Source organism: Coregonus clupeaformis, chromosome 28 (assembly GCF_020615455.1).
Source record: "Coregonus clupeaformis isolate EN_2021a chromosome 28, ASM2061545v1, whole genome shotgun sequence".
NCBI lineage: Eukaryota > Metazoa > Chordata > Actinopteri > Salmoniformes > Salmonidae > Coregonus > Coregonus clupeaformis.
Window position 1 is genome coordinate 2,757,051 of NC_059219.1, and position 12,760 is coordinate 2,769,810.

Consider the following 12,760-nt stretch of genomic DNA (forward strand, 5'->3'; position numbering starts at 1 on the left):
GCAGCACCCTCAGCACCACTACTTGCCGTGGCTATGCCTCTGTGCACCATATGTAACTATGCCTCTGTGCACCATATGTAACTATGCCTATGTGCACCATATGTAACTATGCCTCTGTGCACCATATGTAGCAAGATTTTAACCCATTTAATCCCAAAATCTCTCCAAGTTTTCACCGTCATAGTAAAGCCCTAGTTATTTTGTTGCTTTGATAAAGTCAAAGCTTTTTATTTATTTCATGTGATTAGTGATTCATTTTAAGGTCAAAAACCAACAACCCGTCCCTCATTTTAAGGTCAGCCCTGTTAAGTGAACTGAATTCTTGTTTTAATATGGTGAAACTATTCCTTTTAAATATTTGTTTCAAAAGAAATGTTTTACATCTAATAATCAAATCATATTGTAAAAGCAGGTGAGCTGGGTCTACTCTTTCTGGCCATTTTCTGGTGCTTTGTGTTGGGAAACTTAGTGGGTCGAGCATAACACGTCAACCCTGTTACCCATAGATAGATAAACAGTCTAGAAATGTTTTAAAGTAACTTTACAGTGAAAATCTCACTTTTAAAATGTTATATTCTGTTAACTCATACCCAAATAATGTTGTTGACTCATCCTATACTCGTATTTGTGGCCAAAGCATAAATTGGAGAAGAAAAACACATAAAACCCCCACCTCAAATCTGTATCTCAAACAGACTGTTTCAAAAATGCTTGCTATTTCCTCATAGGGGATGAGCTGGCCAATCAGTGGTCTTCTCATATTCTGTTATGAGTAGACCACCATTCGAACACAGAAAATATGTTTTTTAACATACTTAATTAACACTATTTCACTCATATTGTAATTCATTATAGGTCATATTTCATAGAAATCTGGAAACACTGACAGTTACTTTAACAATTTGATTTTTGTTGGTGAAGCTTGCGTTCAATTGGCCCTCCCTGTTGCACACAACAATCTTCCATTCCACCTGTCACAAGGACATTTCTGGCTGATTTAAGATGAAATCGTCAACCCTGTTACGGTCAACTCTTACTTTATTTGGCACTTAATAGGCACTTACTATATACTTTTTTATTAACCTCTAGAGATCGGAGAACATGTTTTTTATTAAGTTGAACATGTGCTCTTCATGACAGAATGTTAAAATTAGGTGAAATAAAAAGTAGTTTTTCACCAAGTTACACCACCCAAATGGGACTAATTTCGTGGAATGACCCTACTGCTGTCTTGGTTTGCAGTACACTGCAATTCCAATAACTTGTAACTCCTGTTTCAACCAGTAGATGGCAGTGTAATCCCACCCATATCTCACAGTGCTTTATTCACAGTGCTTTATTCACAGTCTTCACTCGATGGACAAATCCAGAAGCAGAGCATTCTCTATCTATCAAGCCCCTCAGTTATGGAACAGCTTGCGCTGTCAGGTAAGAGGGGCCGACACCATTGAGGCTTTTACATCATGTTTAAAACCCCACCTTTTTAGCTTGGCCTTTAATCAGTGACTGTTTTAACATAATCTGTGTTCTATGTTCTTTTTATTCATCCTTTTTACTGCTTCCTGTTAGCTTTTTATTTCATTGTATTGTCGTAATGTATTTTCTTAATTGTGTTGCCATTTTAAATGAATTTTAATTAAAGTTTGATTTGAAGTCTGAGCCATTCTCACTTGGACTGTTTTTTCCGCAGTATTCATACCTGTATACCTATCCTTACCTGGATGGGTCTGGGATTTTCTCACTTGGCTCTACAGTGGCTAACCTTACCTGGCTGAGGATGCAGCCTAATCGGCCGTGGGTTTTCTCCACCCGGTTGAAGACTATCCTCACCTAGCTAAGTCTCACCTGTCCTCACCTGACTAAGGCTGTTTCTATCCTTACCTGGCTGAGGATGCAGCCAGACTGTCAGTGTGTCTTCTCCGCCAGGTTGAAGATGCGCTGTTCTCATCTGTACTCACTGGTTCTCACCTAGCTAAGTCTCACCTAGCTAAGTCTCACCTGGCTGTAGCATGTTGTCACCTGGCTGAGGCCTGTTCTCACCTGGCTGAGGATGCATCCTGAGCGGCCATGTGTTTTCTCCACCAGGTTGAAGATGGGGAAGTTCCAGCTGTTGAGTTGAGTCATCAGAGGATCCAGCTCTGACATCACCAGAGGCTCCGGGGCCAGGATGGGCTGTGTGTCCTAGATGTCAGGGGTCAGGATCAAGGGTCAGGTGTCATTTCAAGTGGCTATGGGAAATAGTATGTTACAAGTAGGGTAGTGCACTGTATAGGGAAATAGCGTGTTATTTGGTATTTCCTCTTCGAATCAAATGCATAATTTCATAATGTGTTGATTGATTGATATTGCAGCCATGAAATGTTTAGCCTATTCGTAGACCCATTTTCATTCCACTCAATGCATTTCTATAGTGGAACCTACCTCTGGAGGTGGCAGTAGGGGGTGCAGGACGATGCCCTCAGGCTGGTACGACCTGCACCCATCCTGGGTGTCCGAGGGATTCTTGACCCCCTCCCTGTCCTCCTCGTTCTGTGCAAAGTCACTGCTGTCACTGTGGTTGGTCTCGTAGGTGCTCTCATAGTCTGACGACGCCACTGCCGGGTCATCTTATTGGACAGGACAGATCAGGGGTCAGGGGTTAAGTCAGGTGGTTGACACGTTCACGATGTGGCAGATAGAAATGTAACACTAAGAGGCAAGACATATATGGAGAATTATAAACTGGGTGGTTCAAGCCCTGAATGCTGATTGGCTGGCAGTCGTGGTATATCAGATGGTATACCACAGGTATGACAAAACAGTTATTTTTACTGCTCTAATTACGTTGGTAACCAGTTTATAATAGCAATTAGGGACCTCAGGGGGTTTGTGGTATATGGCCAAAATACCACGGCTAAGAGCTGTATCCAGGCACTCCGCGTTGCGTTGTGCTTATGAACAGCCCTTAGCCGTGGTATATTGGCCATATACCACACCCTCTCGGGCATTATTGCTTAAGTAGATAATAGTGTCCTTTTACTGCTTACCAGGGTGGGGTATTCTGTCCCCTTTGTCAATAGATCCCTCCCCATGGCTCAGCCTGCTGTACGGTCTACCACAGCTGAGAGATAAACAAAGGATATTCAAACATGTAAACAACTACAATTTAAAAAAGGCTCTCCATTCATATCTCATGGGAGAGGAGAAAAGAGAACAAGAGGATAAGAGAGGAGTTAACCGCCTCAGTAGCATTAGAGGAAGCAAGGCCAGTTAAAAGGCTAAAGAGTCCAGGTCAGAGATCACTTCTCAGATCATCAGACCAGCTGTTCTAGCTGAACCAGGATCAACAACATTATTCCTTTCAACACAACCAGATCCAGAGGTGTATTTTTGTATTTTTATTTATTATGGATCCCCATTAGCTGCTGCCAAGGCAGCAGCTACTCTTCCTGGGGTCCAGCAACATTAAGGTAGTTATATAGACATTACATTTCATAACAGTTTTCACAACACATTAAGTGTGTGCCCTCAGGCCACTACTCTACTTCCACATATCTACAATACAAAATCCATGTGTACGTGTGTGTAGTGTGTGTGTTATCGTGTGTATGTGTATGTGTATGCGTGTGTCTGTGCCTGTGTATGTGTCTCTTCACAGTCCTCGCTGTTCCATAAGGTGTATTTTTATCTGTTTTTTAAATCTGATTCTACTGCTTGCATCAGTTACTTGATGTGGAATAAGAGTTCCATGTAGCCATGGCTCTATGTAGTACTGTGCGCCTCCCATCGTCTGTTCTGGACTTGGGGATTGTGAAGAGACCTCTGGTGGCATGTCTTGTGGGGTATGCATGAGTGTCCGAGCTGTGTGCTAGTAGTTTAAATAGACAGCTCGGTGCATTCAGCATGTCAATACTTCTTACAAAAACAAGTAGTGATGAAGTCAATCTCTCCTCTACTTTGAGCCATGAGAGACTGACATGAATATTATTAATGTTAGCACTCCATGTACATTTAAGTGCCAGCTGTGCTGCCCTGTTCTGAGCCAATTGTAGTTTTCCTAAGTCCTTCTTTATGGCACCTGACCACATGACTGGACAGTAGTCCAGGTGCGACAAAACTAGGGCCTGTAGGACCTGCCTTGTTGATAGTGTTCTTAAGAAGGCAGAGCAGCGCTTTATTATGGACAGACTTCTCCCCATCTTAGCTACTGTTGCATCAACATGTTTTGACCATAACAGTTTACAATCCAGGGTTACTCCAAGCAGTTTAGTCACCTCAATTTGCTCAATTTCCACATTATTCATTACAATATTTAGTTGAGGTTTAGGGTTTAGTGAATGATTTAACCCAAATACAATGCTGTTAGTTTTTGAAATATTTAGGACTAACTTATTTCTTGACACCCATTCTGAAACTGACTGCAGCTCTTTGTTAAGTGTTGCAGTAATTTCACTCCCGGTAGTAGCTGACGTGTATAGTGTTGAGTCATCTGAATACATAACACACTGGCTTTACTCAAAGCCAGTGGCATGACATTAGTAAAGATTGAAAAACAGAAAAGGGCCTAGACAGCTGCGCTGGGGAATTACTGATTCTACCTGGATTATGTTGGATAGGCTTTCATTAAAGAACACCCTCTGTCTTCTGTTAGATGTCGATAATGTCAAAAGCCGCACTGAGGTCTAACAAAACAGCTCCCACAATCTTTTATCATCAATTTCTCTCAGCCAATCATATCCACTAGTGCAACGAAAACGAGAGTTTCTATTGGACAAGTTCAGGTAGGTCCCTCCCCGTTTGTTTCCGTTTGGTTCCTAGTGAATACACCCCAGTACTCCCTTCCCATGTCAACAACACAGCCCTGGCCTCCATCACTTACTTTATCGTTTCTTTTATGTCCGCCATCTCAACACTTATAACCCTCCCACATTGTGCCCTTCATCATTGTCTTTATGTATTTCTTGTTGTAACATCTTGTTGCCGCTATAAAGACAACCTGTACTCCTTATCCATGTCCTCTTGTCTTAGAACATTGCAGCGTGACCTTCTCTGTGACTCTCTGGCGTGAGTCCAAATGCCTCAGAGGAAGTCTCTTTCTATCTATTTCTCTCTCTCTTTGACTGTCTAACTCCTCTCTCTCTTTCTCTGGCGTGAGTCCATGTGCCTCAGAGGAAGTCTCTTCATCTCTCCTTGTCTCCCTCCCCCTCTCTCCCTCTATCTGTCTCGCTCTCGCTCTCTGTCCTCTCTCAGTACAGGCTCATGACGTGAATGGTTACTCATCTCTCTCCCATTGTAAGACACACACATGCACTCGCGAACAGACAGAACAGAAACACACACAGGACAGTGAACCAGCATAATGCCATTAAACAATGTCTCATCTCCGATTCAGCGAGGCTGAGCTTATAGCTAGCTACATGCACAACTTCCTCAGTCTCTGCTTCAGTGTCTTCTAGACAACGCTGCCAATTATCAGTGAAGTAACGGGCAAGAATGCAATGTTCAATCTTTTATCTGTGTGTATGTTCTGTATGAGGTACCTCTTTGTGACAGCAAAAAGGACAGTATCTGTTTTGTGTATATATATAAGAATGTGTGTATGTCCACATGTGTGTGTGTGTTACCTGCTGCAGAGCGATGGTGGCCCCCAGTGCGGTGTGGTGGAGCTAGGTGCACTGATGCTGTGTGTTAAAGCTCTGTGTGGGGCCCGGGGGGCCATAGGCCTCTCTCCCTGGCTGTCCACAGGGTCCGGTAGGTCCACAGAGCAGGACTTGGTGGTGGGGCTGGAGACAGGGGTCCCCTGGACCGGAGGGGAGTGGCAGGGAGAGGCCAGAGGTGATATGTTGGAGGGGGGGTAACCTGAAGAGAGAACAGGGTTATTAGGAGGGAAGACTGATTCAGCAAAATGTAACAAATCAGATCATGATTTAAACAAAGACTAAATAGAACTGCCCACACACAATTACACACATGCACACACACATGCACACATGCACCAACATAGGCACAAACACACACTGAATGGACAGAGAATGGGTAACCCGTCTCTTGCATCTCTTACATGGCCCCGTAAAATTTGAATCATTCTAAATTACCCGTTCTGTGCTGATGGGACACAAATGTCACTCTCTGTTTGTCACTCAGCATCTGCTCACACACACGCACACACACACACACACACACGCACACACACACCTGGTCTGGTCATTCGTCTGTTGTAGAGGTGGTTGGAGGTGGCTGAAGCAGCGTAGGAGGCAGACATGGAGCGACTCTTAGAGATGGTGAGCATTACAGCGCTGTTCCACGACTCACTGTTCACCATGCTGGAAAACACACAGGATATCAAAACCTCAGTAAGTCATAATACTCTAACACACAGGATATCACAACCACAGTCTGCACTGTAAAAGGAAGCAGTCTGTTGAACCATGTTATACTGAACTGTGTTGCTTTTTGCAATTAAACAGAGCATCTATTCAACTTCCATTGTCCCTGAAGCGTGGCTGAAAATCTCGTACACATCCAGTTTGTTCCTAGAGCGACAGTATACTTTCTCCAATTACAGTTAGATCAGACACTACCATAATACCATCATCTCCATGACATGAGCCCTACACTCTTAGAAACAAAAAGTGCTATCTAGAACCTAAAAGGGTTCTTCGGCTGTCCCCATAGGAGAACCCTTTGAAGAACCCTTTTGGGTTCCATGTAGAACCATTTCCACAGATGGAACCAAAACTAATGATCCTATGGAGACAACCAAAGAACCCTTTTGGAACCCTTTTTTCTATGAGTGTACTGAGTGGTGACCCCAGCAGTATTTTAAGCCCACTCTGACATACAGGATAAAAATCTCCCTGGGACATTTATTCTAGAACGTTTAGTCTCCAGGAAGCCGCGAAAGAGCCAGACTGAAGTCTGCAGATACCCATCTGACTTCAGGATTAACTGTTCAACTCTGACCTTCAACCAATATCTCAAACAGAGGAACAATTTAGATGATAAATAATAGCACCAAAAGGGATGTTGTTTTGGCCAGAACAACACAGATTGGTCCCCGGAGAGAACAGCCAGTTCTGAGCCTGACACAGAGTGGAAATGGAATGAATCCCAAAAGTGGTGTGCATTATCGTCTTTATGTCTCAAAGAATCCTATCATCTCAGGTTAGGTGGTTTATGCTGCATGTTCCTTACAAAGAATCATATCATCTCAGGTTAGGTGGTTCATTCTGCATGTTCCTTACAAAGAATCCTATCATCTCAGGTTAGGTGGTTCATTCTGCATGTTCCTTACACATATCCAAATCTTTAGGATCTACAAAGTGCTAGGAGGTAGGGGTTAGAGAGTAAAGGGTAGGAAGTAGAGGACTAGGGTCAGTTTAGGATTGGGCAACAGACTGCTGGACGCTAAAACTCTGTCTCTCTGTACAGATGTAGGCCAGCTGCCTTGGAGGAGCACTCCACAGGACTGGAGCCACAAACAGACCAGTCTCCTTCAAAGACAGACATACACATATAACATCCTACATTCTCCAGTTCAAACTCCCACATGACCCATCCATCATTCACGACTAAGAAAATATGTCAGTGTTGCGCGTGCATTATAGGTCTAATATTTCACTACTGTGACGGGCAATAAAGGAGGAGGGTTTGCAGCTGGGGAGGGCCTTATGAGGACTGCTGGCCTCAGGATGACCCCTTCGAAAAGCATCTCGAGCAGCAGGAAGCAAGTCTGATGTCTGGATGTAGAGCATGGCAGTTGGTAGAGCATGGCGCTTGCAACACCAGGGTTGTGGGTTCGTTTCCCACAGGGGGCCAGTATGAAAATGTATGCACTCACTAACTGTAAGTCGCTCTGGATAAGAGCGTCTGCTAAATGACTAAAATTTTTTTTAAAAACAAAACAAAATGACGAACAGAGAGAGAGGGAGTCTATCGAAGAGGAGAGGGGCTGCTACCTGCATAGTGGCTGTCTAGGAGTGAGAGCGGGAGAAGGAGAAAGAGAGAGAGAGAGAACAACGTACAACGTAAATGTCACACCCTGGCTCTGGGGACTCTATATGTTGAGCCAGGGTGTGTAAATTCTATGTGTTTAGGTTCTATGGTGTAATTCTATGGGTTCTATTTCTATGTTGGCCAGTGTGGTTCTCAATCAGAGGCAACGAGTGTCAGCTGTGGCTGGTTGTCTCTGATTGGGAACCACATTTAAACTGCCAGTTTACCCACAGTAGTTGTGGGATCTTGTTCCGTTTGGTTTGTTCCGTGTTGGTTGTGTTTAACCGTAGGACGGCACGTATCGTTTGTTGTTTTGTTTGTATTATCACTTAAGATAATAAAATATGTTCGTTCATCACGCTGCGCCTTGGTCTACTCCGTCTAACGATCGTGACAGTAAAACACCAAATAATGCATGCAGAGCAGAATTAGGCCAATACCCGCTAATTATCAAAATCCAGAAAAGAGCCGTTAAATTTTATAACCACTTAAAAGGAAGCGATTCCCAAACCTTCCATAACAAAGCCATCACCTACAGAGAGATGAACTTGGAGAAGAGTCCCCTAAGTAAGCTTGTCCTGGGGCTCTGTTCACAAACACAAACAGACCCCACACAGCCCCAGGACAACAACAACAACAACAACACAATTAGACCCAACCAAATCATGAGAAAACAAAAAGAGAATTACTTGACACATTGGAAAGAACAAACAAAAAAACAGAGCAAACTAGAATGCTATTTGGCCCTAAACAGAGAGTACACAGTGGCAGAATACCTGACCACTGTGACTGACCCAAACTTAAGGAAGGCTTTGACTATGTACAGACTCAGTGAGCATAGCCTTGCTATTGAGAAAGGCCGCCGTAGGCAGACCTGGCTCTCAAGAGAAGACAGGCTATGTGCACACTGCCCACAAAATGAGGTGGAAACTGAGCTGCACTTCCTAACCTCCTGCCAAATGTATGACCATATTAGAGACACATATTTCCCTCAGATTACAGCGATCCACAAAGAATTTGAAAACAAACCCAATTTTGATAAACTCCCTTATCTACTGGGTGAAAAACCAGTGTGCCATCACAGCTGCAAGATTTGTGACCTGTTGCCACAAGAAAAGGGCAACCAGTGAAGAACAAACACCATTGTAAATACAACCCATATTTATGTTTTTTTTTTTTCCATTTGTACTTTAACTATTTGCACATTGTTACAACACTGTATATATACATAATATGACATTTGAAATGTATTTATTCTTTAGAAACTTCTGAGTGTAATGTTTACTGTTAATATTTATTGTTTATTTCACTTTTGTTTACTATCTACTTCACTTGCTTTGGCAATGTTAACACACGTTTCCCATGCCAATAAAGCCCTTAAATTAAATTGAAATTGAATTGAATTGAAATTGAATTGAATTGAATTGAAATTGAATTGAAATTGAAATGGAATTGAGAGAGAGAGATGGAGAGAAAAAGGTAGTAGGGGATAATGCATGCTACCTGCATGGTGGACTGTCGTGGAGGGGTTTGATGCTGGCAGAGCGGTCTCTGCGTACAGGTCCTGGTTCTATGGTGGGCAGACCTGTAGCTGAGGTGGTGGTGGTCCATGTAGAGATCCTTCTCAGCAGGCCTGGAGGCAGGCTCCGTCTCAGACGCTACAAAACACACAGACACACACATAAAGTTGTCGGTCAGGTCCAGCTCTCTGAACATCGAAACAAATCTAATTGTATTGGTCACATACACATATTTAGCAGATGTTATTGCGGGTGTAGCGAAATGCATTTACTTGTAAACATTTTATTCTGTACTGTGCACTAACAACAACCTGGACGGGAGACCAGAGGTCCACTGCTACAGGCACTTATGAAAGGAGAATAACTTTTCAGGTGTGCAGATGATGGTTTTCCGGTTGGGAACGGAACGTGACAGATGGAAGACCTGGAGGAATGTCCCCAGAATCATTTGGTCGGAAAAGTGTTACTCTGTTACCACAGTAAAATGTGGCCAAAATAATCTGTGCCAGGTCAAATCTTCCAATGACTGCATGATTCATTATTCTCAGTTCAAATAACATAACACATGCTTGAGAGTTTAGATTGAATGAAAAATCATTTTGTGATGATATGGATACAAAGTACTGTATAGTCTAATAGTAGCTTATTCTTAATGAAACTCATTTTATCCATGATCTGGATAGATATTTTTAAAAGTAGAGGATACAAGCGCCATTGTTCATTGACTAAAGAGAGAGAGAACGGAACCAGAGAAAAGCCTTGCTGACGGGAACATTAATATTTCACTCTTTCCTGGGCTTGTGTGCATATGCATATGTTTGTTTGTGTGCCTCCCAGCACATTCATTCATCTGAAACACACACACACACACACACACCGTGTCAATGAACAGCATTCTCACGTAGGTGTTCCTCTTGTTCAGGTGGGAAAGGGCAGTGTGGAGTGCAATAGAGATTGCATCATCTGTGGATCTGTTGGGGCGGTATGCAAATTGGAGTGGGTCTAGGATTTCTGGGATAATGGTGTTGATGTGAGCCTTTCAAAGCACTTCATGGCTACAGACGTGAGTACTACGGGTCGGTAGTCATTTAGGCAGGTTATCTTAGTGTCCTTGGGCACAGGGACTATGGTGGTCTGCTTGAAACATGTTGGTATTACAGACTCAGTCAGGGACATGTTGAAAATGTAAGTGAAGACACTTGCTAGTTGGTCAGCACATGCTCGGAGTACACGTCCTGGTAATCCATCTGGCCCTGCGGCCTTGTGAATGTTGACCTGCTTAAAAGTCTTACTCACATCAGCTACGGAGAGCGTGATCACATAGTTATCCGGAACTGCTGATGCTCTCATGCATGCTTCAGTGTTGCTTGCCTCGAAGCGAGCATAGAAGTGATTTAGCTAGTCTGGTAGGCTTGTGTCACTGGGCAGCTTGCGGCTGTGCTTCCTTTTGTAGTCTGTAATAGTTTTCGAGCCCTGCCACATCCGACAAGTGTCAGAGCCGGTGTAGTACGATTCAATCTTAGTCCGGTATTGACTCTTTGCCTGTTTGATGGTTCGTCGGAGGGCATAGCGGGATTTCTTATAAACGTCCGGGTTAGAGTCCCGCTCCTTGAACGCGGCAGCTCTACCCTTTAGCTCAGTGTGGATGTTGCCAGATTAAAGTTTTCCTGCATTAAAGTCCCCGGCCACTAGGAGCGCTGCCTCTGGATGAGTTTTCCTGTTTACTTATGGCCTTATACAGCTCATTGAGTGCAATCTTAATGCCAGCATCAGTTTGTGGTGGTAGATAGACAGCTATGAAAAATATAGATGAAAACTCTCTTGGTAAATAGTGTGGTCTACAGCTTATCATGAGATACTCTACCTCAGGCGAGCAAAACCTTGAGACTTCCTTAGTATTAGATTTAGTGCACCAGCTGTTGTTTACAAATATACACAGACCGCCAACCCTTGTCTTACTGGACTCAGCCGTTCTATCCTGCCGATGTAGCGTATATTCCGTCAGCTGTATGTTGTCCATGTCGTCGTTCAGCCACGACTCGGTGAAACATAAGATATTACAGTTTTTAATGTCCCGTTGGTAGGATAACCGTAATCTTAGGTCGTCCAATTTATTCTCAAATGATTGAACATTGGCTAATAGGATTGATGGAAGAGGCAGTTTACTCGCTCGCCGTCCACGATATCTCTGTCTCTTTCTCATGCAATGACGGGGATTTGGGCCTTGTCGGGTGTCTGTAGGATATCTTTCGCGTCCGGCTCGTTGAAGAAAAAATCTTTGTCCAATACGAGGTGAATAATCGCTGTCCTGATATCCAGAAGCTCTTTTTGGTCATAAGAGACGGTGGCAGAAACATTATGTACAGAATAAATTACAAATAACGCAAAAAAACACACATAATAGTACAATTGGTTAGAGGGCTGTAAAACGGCAGCCATCTTCTCCGGTGCCACTTCTCATATCAGCCCTGGTTTGTGTATAATGGGCTCTAAACATTACCTCATTTAATCTATTCTGAATTCTATCTGGGTCTAATAGCTTGTCAATACTACTTTGCTATGCATAAAGTACTAGTGAATGAAACTACACTGAACAAAAATATAAACGCAACATGCAACAATTTCAATGATTTTACTGAGTTACAGTTCATATAAGAAAATCAGTCAATTGAAATAAATTCATTGGGCCATAATCTATGGATTTCACATGACTGGGCAGGGGCGCAGCCATGGGTGGGCCTGCGAGGACATAGGCCCACCTACTTGGGGGCCAGGCCCACACACTGGGGAGCTGGCCCAGCCAATCAGAATTAATTTTCCCCCACAAAAGGGCTTTATTACAGACAGAAATACTCCTCAGTTTCATCAGCTGTCCGGGCGGCTGGTCTCAGACGATACCGCAGGTGAAGAAGCCGGATGTGGAGGTCCTGGGCTGGTGTGGTAAACATGGTCTGTGGTTGTGAGGCCGGTTGGACGTACTGCCAAATTCTCTAAAATGACGTTGGAGGCGGCTTATGGTAGAGAAATTAACATTCAAATATCTGGCAACAGCTCTGGTGGACATTCCTGCAGTCAGCATGCCAATTGCATGCTCCCTCAAAACATGAGACATCTGTGGCATTGTGTTGTGTGACAAAACTGCATATTTTAGAGTGACCTTTTATTGTCCCCAGCACAAGCTTCACCTGTGTAATGATCATGCTGTTTAATCAGCTTATTGATATGCCACACCTGTCAGGTGGATGGATTACCTTGGCAAAGGAGAA

The 12,760-nt window shown here is 43.4% G+C and overlaps 1 protein-coding gene across 1 annotated transcript in view; it reads right to left on the reverse strand.

The window, feature by feature from the left end:
• Positions 1-12,760, reverse strand: part of LOC121543648 (cGMP-inhibited 3',5'-cyclic phosphodiesterase A-like) — a 117,506-nt gene that overhangs the window by 37,121 nt on the left and 67,625 nt on the right. Inside the window, exons 3-8 of the mRNA XM_041853686.2 lie at positions 9,478-9,632; positions 6,175-6,302; positions 5,604-5,838; positions 3,027-3,100; positions 2,422-2,606; positions 2,041-2,181 (exon numbers count right to left, since the gene is read on the reverse strand). Coding sequence (XP_041709620.1) covers positions 2,041-2,181; positions 2,422-2,606; positions 3,027-3,100; positions 5,604-5,838; positions 6,175-6,302; positions 9,478-9,632 — 918 coding nt within the window. The remainder of the gene's footprint in view (positions 1-2,040; positions 2,182-2,421; positions 2,607-3,026; positions 3,101-5,603; positions 5,839-6,174; positions 6,303-9,477; positions 9,633-12,760) is intronic.